Source organism: Centruroides vittatus, unplaced genomic scaffold (genome assembly GCF_030686945.1).
Source record: "Centruroides vittatus isolate TY-2023 unplaced genomic scaffold, ASM3068694v2 scaffold_3293, whole genome shotgun sequence".
Classification (NCBI taxonomy): domain Eukaryota; kingdom Metazoa; phylum Arthropoda; class Arachnida; order Scorpiones; family Buthidae; genus Centruroides; species Centruroides vittatus.
In genome coordinates this window covers 569,236-578,026 of record NW_027122702.1, presented here as the reverse complement: position 1 = coordinate 578,026, position 8,791 = coordinate 569,236, and the positions used below count along the sequence as shown (strand labels likewise).

The 8,791-nt window shown below is 24.1% G+C and overlaps 1 protein-coding gene across 1 annotated transcript in view; it reads left to right on the top strand.

Moving 5' to 3' along the window:
• Window positions 1-8,791, top strand: part of LOC136988353 (centrosomal protein of 290 kDa-like) — a 28,210-nt gene that overhangs the window by 208 nt on the left and 19,211 nt on the right. The window contains exons 2-14 of the mRNA XM_067286242.1: window positions 2-75; window positions 1,517-1,587; window positions 1,655-1,805; window positions 2,177-2,223; window positions 2,298-2,480; window positions 2,554-2,769; window positions 3,067-3,297; window positions 4,220-4,384; window positions 4,454-4,559; window positions 4,639-4,881; window positions 4,951-5,181; window positions 6,648-6,768; window positions 6,834-7,410. Of these exons, the coding sequence (XP_067142343.1) occupies window positions 57-75; window positions 1,517-1,587; window positions 1,655-1,805; window positions 2,177-2,223; window positions 2,298-2,480; window positions 2,554-2,769; window positions 3,067-3,297; window positions 4,220-4,384; window positions 4,454-4,559; window positions 4,639-4,881; window positions 4,951-5,181; window positions 6,648-6,768; window positions 6,834-7,410 (2,361 nt within the window). The 5' untranslated portion in view covers window positions 2-56. The remainder of the gene's footprint in view (window position 1; window positions 76-1,516; window positions 1,588-1,654; window positions 1,806-2,176; window positions 2,224-2,297; window positions 2,481-2,553; window positions 2,770-3,066; window positions 3,298-4,219; window positions 4,385-4,453; window positions 4,560-4,638; window positions 4,882-4,950; window positions 5,182-6,647; window positions 6,769-6,833; window positions 7,411-8,791) is intronic.

The window sequence follows — 8,791 nt, the reverse complement described above, 5'->3', positions numbered from 1 at the left end:
GATTGAAAGTTTAGAAGAGGAACGAGTGCAACTTAAGCAACAGTTACGTGAAAAAAATGATAAGAAACAAAAACAGTATGTTCTAATGGTTAATCAATTTTAAAGTTTCGACATTATTTAAATAATAATTATATTTATTATTTTCACAGTTATTTGTATGAATTTGTCTGATTTAATTAAAAAGGTTATTTTTCTAATTGGTTTTAATTCATTTTACATTATATTAGATTTCCTTTCTTTTATTCTTAATATTTATTTATTGTTTCTGTTTGTTATTTTGAAAAGTTTTTATATTCAAATATAATATATTTAAATTTGAGAGGTGAAAAAGTTATATAAATACAGGGGTTGGGCAAAATAATTCAAACACCCTCATTTTGCATAGTCAAATTGAACTCTTCCTGAAACATGTGCAATTACAGGTATCATCCTTTTTTTCTCTCTTTTGTGTAGCTTATATCACTGTAAATAAACTTCATTACTTTTGCTGTTTTTGTCTGTCTTTAGAATGTGATTATGTTGAAACTCTGTTAGATTTGATTTTTGGTGCACACCTAGTAGAAGCTTCTCTGACCTGAGTTGCTGAGTTTATGGGTATAGTGAGATCTACTGTTTCCTTGATCACATCTCAGTACACAAAGTCTGACAAAATATCTGCAGACAGAAGCAGCTGTGGTGAAAAGTCAAAACTGGATGCAAGGGACAGAAGAGCACTTTGTCAAATTGTAAGAAGAAAACATAAAAGTACAGCAGTGCAAATTTCTGTAGAATTGGCTACAAATACAATGATATCAGTATCAGTGAAAACTGACTAATGTGTACTGCATAAAGATCTCAATGGCGGGACTGCAATAGCCAAACCTTTGTTAACACCACAAAACATTAAACAGCATGTGCAGTAGTTCAAAGAGTGCAAAACTTGGACACCAGAGATATGGAAACATGTGATGTGCTCCAATGAGTCAACTTTCAATATATCAGTTTATACTTATATTGCCTTGTTGCCATGCCATTTTTATGTTTTTGTTCTACATATATTCAATATACATAATATTGAATATAGTTCTTTCTAACTTATATTCAAATAAAGAAGATATTGCTAATAATTTCTTGATAAGAATTTGTATAAATTTTAGAAATTAATTTTTCACTAATAGAATTTATTTAGGCAATAAAGAGTTATATATAAGATTTCACATAACCTTACACAAACATTTAAAAAAAAATTAAGTAACAAAAACTAGAATTTATCATCATCATTTTAATAATAATAAATGCTAATTTTTGTTAGTTTGATTTTGTTTTAATCTAAGCAAAAATTATTTTTGACATTTAACTAGTAAAATTGTAAATCAAAATCTTAAAAATTAAATTCTAAATATATAATTAAATTACATTTAGCATATTAAGTAATGCATTATCTAATTTTTTTGTGATATATCATTAAATTTGATAAGTAATTTCCAACTTTTATATTTTTAGAATTTTTAATCTAAAATATATTTATGATTTTTAGTATTGTCAAATCACCACCTGTTCAGTCACCACTTATTCTGTCACCAAAGAAAAAAAGATAATGCTCTACAGGTATTTTTTATATTTTTTTACGACTTAAGTACTTTAAAAACAAATTTAATTTTTAAAAATTTTGTAGTTTCCTCAGCATAAAGAAGACAAACTATTAGTATCCGAATTGCAATCAGATAATCATAAATTGAGAGAAGCAATTGAAAATTTAACAACAGAAAATCAAAAACTTCAAATAGGATTAAAAGATATTTCTGAATACTTGAAGGAATTGGATGGTAAGTATAATTAAAATAAAAATAAAATATTAAGTTATTGTACTTATAAAACTTATAATGTAAATTTATTTAAATAATTTTAATTTTAATAATATATAAATACTTCAAAATTTGGGCAATAAGTTTTTAATTGGCAAAATTATACAGCAGGTCCTGCAAATTGAATTATTATATTCTTACTGTGTTTAAAGATTCACAATGGCATCAGAAATCCTTTATTTAACTTTCATAACATATTTTGGCCTTATTTTTTATATTTATAAACTTTGTTTTTTTAAACAATGAAGGAAGTTCTTCACTGTTTTGCCAATAAATATGTTTTATGTATTTATCATAATTTTATTCAATAATAAAATAATTTGTTATTTTAGGAAAAAAGCTGATGTATAATAGTGAAGAATTAGAAAAATTAATCAAAGTAAAATATTGAAATTTTTTATATTGTAAAAGAACCATTTCATATTTATTTAATTGCAATAATTTTAAATTTAGGAGACCATACAAAGCACAGCTTTATCAGTCAATACTACAGTTGACTTTGCTAAAAATGAAGAAGTAAATACTGAACTTTCTGATAAAGATGAAAAATCCTTGAGTGAAGCACAGCCACCCTCTTCACCAGAGATTAAAAATGATATTTCTGTTTTAAATAATGATATGATAGAAATTTTGAAGGTAAAAAAACTGTATTCCTGATCTTAAAAATAACATTACTAAACAATTTTTAAAAAGTATGTTGCATTTTTAGGAATACAGTTCTTTAGAAACAGACAATGCAGTTGACGAAGAATTAGAAAACGTTGAAAAACAGTTATCATTAAATAAACAACAAATAGCTTTATTATATAAGCAGTTTTTAGAAGAAAAATCTCAATATGAAGCAGAAAAACAAAAATGGATGCAAGAAAAGAAAGAGTTAGAAGAAAGAAATGAAATAGACCAAATCAAATTAGAGGAATTTCAAGTAAGGAAAAGTTTGCAAACTTTTACTTTTAATTCATTTTAAATTGTTATTTATTAAATTATTCAAACAATATTATTTTTGTATTCAAATATATTACATATCTAAAAATTGTTTTGACTCTTTTGTCCCTTACATTTATACAAAATCATTTATTTGCATATATTTATACTTTTATTTTTGATTTGTAATAAAATTCAAAGTATTTATTTTAAATTATTTTTATTCTCTTTATTACCATTACTATTAAGTCTTACAAAATATTACTTTCATGGCTGTTTTCAAATTTTTTTTGTGTAGCACTTAATGGATACTTTATCTCAAGATGAATCAGAAATCAAATGCAGACTAGCAGAGACTGTAAGACAAATCACAACATTAAGAGTAAATGAAACTACTCTTAGTAGGAAAGTTAATATTCTTCAAGACATTGAAACTCAAATAAAAAAAGAAAATATCAAATTAAAACAAGAACATGATGATATTGAGATTGCATCATCTAAAAAGATTGGAAGTTTACAAAGGTTTAAGGTATATTATGTACATTATTAAATTTATAACTCTATGTTTTATTACTATACATTTTTCAATTTGAGTGACAAAAAATAACATAGATGTGATATATAATCAAAAATTTTTAAAAACTAGATTTCTTTCTGTTTATTTTCACAATTCTCAAAACTACAGTACTATTATTAAGTACTCTTTCAAATTAGTGATTTTAAATTTCTATATACAAAAATACAGTATATAATTAATATTAGAAACGTGGCTCCTAAGCTTGGTTTCCACATTACCAGAAAATATTCCATAAACAGAAACCAGGAAAAGAAATATTATGTCACTTTCTGATTAATCTGACTAGAAATTTCAGATTGAACTGATTTTGAACAGAAAAAAAAGGAGTTGAAAATATTTCTACTCTTTGATCTGTTATATTAATACTACATGAGATGGGAGAGATATTTTTGTGATGTAAGTTTTCTAATTGTAGGCTACACTATTTGACAGTTAAAAGCTTTCAAATTAATGGCAGAAGGAGAGGATAAAAGAATTTGTTTATGGCCAATTTTTAACTTTGCTTTGATAAGTAACAGATTTTATATTGACATGATATGCTGATTTACTAAAATATCATTGTCTCAGTTTGTTTGTTATTATTTCTGTTGTCGACTGTGAGAGTTTGCTAAAAAATTCTGTGCTCGATTTCTGGTGTAGTGGTTATAGAATAGAAACAAAATAAGAATGAAAACAGATTTTTTTTTTCAATGGTTTTGTTTCTGGTTTGTGGAAATGAAGCATTAGACCAAGATTTTAGCTGAGAATCTTGATTGAATTCTCATTTATGATAGGTTTTAATTCTTCTCATTTAAGCATCTTTATATTCAAAGAGTAGAAAGGAATATTAAAAAGTAATTTTATCAACTTTCAAATTTTTAAAATTTTGTTTTAGGATTTAGCCAAGTATAAAATTAAAGCTTTGATTTCTGTTTTGGAAGAAAGTGTTCCTCTTGAAGAAGTTGAGAAAGTAAACAAACAATATATGGAGTTAGCTATTAAATATAATAATATGTTAGAAAAAGAACTCTCAATGTCAAATACGGAAAAAGAACAAATGGTAATGATGACTACTTATTTTAATTAAAAATATTTATTAAAAAATATTAACAGAAATTAAAAATTTCAGCAAATGATAAATAATTGGGAAAATGAAAATAAAACATTGCTGGATATCTTAAAAAATGAGAGAAAGAAGGTGCATTTATTAGAAGAAACTATAAAAAAGAATCTTGGTATTTATATATTATTATTATAGTTTTTAAAAGCTATAAATTAACATTTAAAACCATATATTCAATTTATCATTTATAGGGGAAAACATTCTTAGAGAAAACTCAGAAAATTCAGATCTTAATTCACTATCAGATCAACTAGTTACATTAGAAATTAAAGAGTTAAATGAAAGACAAAAGGCAGATCATTTACAGCAGTTATATGAACAACAAAAGCAGTTAACTCAAAGATTAGAGGATCGTAATAATGAGCTAAATAATAAAGTTTCAAAATTAATGCAAGAAAGTTTAGATAAAGTAGTAATGAATGGAAAATTAATAGGTAGAAAATGAATTATTTTTTAAAAAATAGTTTTTATTGTATCAATTAAAATAACTTACCTTCATGCAGAAATTACAGATATGAATGATTCTGAAAATGATAAGAAAAAAGTGAAAGAATTAGAGCAGTCTAAAGTGAAATTGCAAATCGAAATATCAAAACTAAAAGAAATAGCAGAAGTAGCTCATCATCAACTGAAATCAATACAAAGATATAAAATCTCACAAAATGAAGAATTAAAGATTTTGCAGAAACAATTCTTTGATTTACAATGTTCAAGTGATGAAAAAATGGCTTTAGGTAAATATGACATTTCTCTTATGATTATAAATGTATTATTTATAAATTTGAATATATATTAATGATTATTGATATAGATTAAATAATAAAAAAGAATAATTTTTTAAAATATTTAATATAAACTACTGTTGTAAATATTTTTATGAAGTTACTTAAATTCTTTGAATTATTAAATATATAATTTTTCACTGAATAAAAATAACTAGATAAATTTATTTATTAATTAATTAACTACAGAGAAGTTAATCTAATGATATTTTTGTTATTGGTTAACTGACTAACCAGTGAAAAAATGAATTACTTATGAGTTTCTTAAAATTGTTGTTTTTTTTTAACATGGTACTTCATAGGATATAATGATACATTAAATAAGCAATTTCTATTTTATAAAATTTAATAGGATTACATTTAAAATATTTTACTATATACTTAAAATTATTATGAATATTCTAGAAATTATACGGTGAAATGATGAATTTGTTCATTCACTTTGTAATCAATCTTGCAACTTATACCAAAAACACATTACATATATACTTTCCAGAAGAAACATTTTCAAGCACTGATGTACCTGATGTTTCTTTATTTTAAATGTATAATGTTTACATTTTAAAATTCTTTTATTGCTTGTTTGAATTTTGATGATTCTAACATTATCTATTTAGTCTCGTGAGAATATATATAACATAATAAATAATAGGCTGAAAAATATAATGAGATTAGAAAACATCATTCTAAACTTCCTGAACAGAATGTTTTTTTAATGTGTAATTTGTTAACCTGTAGTCATTAGAAGAACCATTATAAAAATAAAAAAGAGAAGTGCAATAATTGGTTAAACATTTTCCTTTTTTTCAACTTTGTACTTTCTTTTTATTTATCAATTTTTGCATTTCAACAAGAAAATATAAAAAAGATTGCTATACTTATTTTGAATGTATATTTCTATACATTCAAAATACGTACAGCAGAACCTTTGTACAAAATTTAAATTTATATAAAGAATTTGCATCAATATTATTACCATAGAAGAGAGAGAAAAAAAAAACAGATTGTACTATCTGTTTATCTAGTTAAATCTAAGTTAACTATTAAAAATTTATTTTAGATTTGATAAATATGTTGTTTAGTAACAATTTACAATTAGTATTAACATGTTAGTAATAGTTGACATGTGTTAGAAATATGTATTAAAAAAGTTATTTTTGAATATTATCAAGAGAAAAAGAAATAGGTTTAAAAAATAGTATAAAAAGTATGCTCAATATATAGTGTTTATTTTATATGTATATTAAACATTCTATATCAAAGCAAATTTTTTCAATCGACTACTGTTTTTATCACATTACTCTACCAATTTTTAAGTAAGAAAATAAAGCATGAATTTTAACAATAATACTTTCATTTTCGAATTTTTCTAATAAAAATAGATCTTATTATTTAAGTACAAATATTCTTCTTTTCAGGTAAACTCTATCGGCAAATATTACAGCTTCAATTAAATGAAGCATCAATCATTGATCAATTAGAAACATCAAAAAAGAAAATAATGAAAGTAGAAGCAGAATGTTTACAATTGATGAATAGGTAAGCAACTGAGATTTATTTTATTTTAAAAATTTTGACTTTATATTTAATTTAAAATCTTTCAGATGTGAAAATAAGGAGGAAGCTATTTACACTCTTCATAATAAGTTTTTAAATAAGTTTTGTTTTTTAATGAAGGTTATAAGAGAATTACGTCACGAATACAGTGGATCTATTTCTATATCCAAATTAGAAAAGATTCATGATAATATAACTCATCTTAGACAAGAAAAAATTCAAATTCTAAAAGATATGCAAAATTATAATGAAAAATTGGAAACAGCACAATTAAAACAACTAGAACTTGAAAACAAAAATAAAATTTTAGAAGAAAAATTAGAAGCTATAAAATCCAACAAATTTACTGAAAAAATGTTTGAGTGGCACAATCAAATTGAATCGCTTCGTTTAAATGAGTTGAAGTTAAATCGTGAAGTCAAAAAGAAATCACAGGAAATTGCTCATCAAAACAATCAGATTTCATACTTGGAGAAACAACTTGCAGACTTGGAAGAAGAAAATATAAAATTAGAAAAGAAATTGGAAGATAAATGGTTACATTGGGAAGAAACCGAGATTGAATTAGAAATGCAAAAAAAGGATATTCAAAAAACAATTGGAGAATTTCCACCCTTACCTCAGGTTTTAATAATTTATTTTTATTAAAGTTATTTAAATTTTTTTTTTTTTGAAATTTTTAAAATATATATATTATGATTTGAGGGATTTCTTAGATTAAACTATTTTTATATTACATTATTGTTTTTTTAATGGTGGTATTAGATTTACTCTTAAAAGTAAAAATATTTCTTTAAGTTACAAAAATTTACTATGCTACTGATGAAGTAACAGTGCATAATGTTTGAGAAATCCTTCAGTCATTTCTTCAATTATAGTAATAATTTTTATTTATATTATAATTTTTATTAATTATATAATTATACTAGCTGTTACCTGTGATTTTTCCCACACAGATTTTGCAAGCAAACACCAAATATATTCAGTATTTCAACAACTACATAACATCTACTGCTGAGAATGATGAGAATTGCTGAAAATCATATGAACTGTTTTCAATTTGATCAATTTTCTGGAACGTTTACAATCGTTCTATAATCGAACCAATATGCAATAACAAATTCAAATTTAAAAAGGTTTGAACCTTTGGTTAAAAAATTGAAATATATAAAAATTTTTATAACATCTGAAATGTTATCAATTTAATATACCTAAGTACTCAATGAAGACTAAATGTAGCTGAAAACAAAAAATCGCATCTAAAATAGTACAGTAGAAGCCATTCTTCTGGTTAAGCCTTAATGCACTCCCTCTCCCTCAGCGGGGGAATTTTGAAAAATTCCTTTTTAGTGTGCGTTTCCATGACGTACCCTAACTGTGTAGCAAATTTCACCTCTTTAGGTTCAGTGGTTTTCTCTGGGCATTGATGAATCAATCAGTCAATCAGTCAGGACAAGTAATTTTATATATTTAGATTTTATCATCTAAATATTCTTTCATATCAGAGATGCAAATTCAAAACATTAGATATATGCATATAATATCAAATTCATATTTCATAACAAACAAATATTTATTTTAGTTTATTAGGTACCATAATTAAATTTCTTACAAAATATGAGTTTATTGTTGTGGTATAGTTTTCAAAGTTTCAAATATTTTGTATTTTTGTATGTTAGATAAATAATCTGAAAGTATTTGATACTAAATATGGAATATTTTACCCATAAAGTGTTAGAGCGGTTATTATGCAGCATGATATAAATGTGAGATTCAACCTAGAGATTCAATTTTTATTATTTGGTAAATTTTTGTTCTATGTGGGTTTAAAAAGGAAACACTCCAATAATGGAGATCCTAAGTCATTTTCTGATGAAGAAAACGACTATATAATGTTACTAGTCACTAAAATAGTATTTCTCTTTAAAATTCATATTAAATAAATTAGTGTGAGAGGCAAATGTCTTCCACATGTTGTTTACGAAAAGGGAAACATTTTGTCACT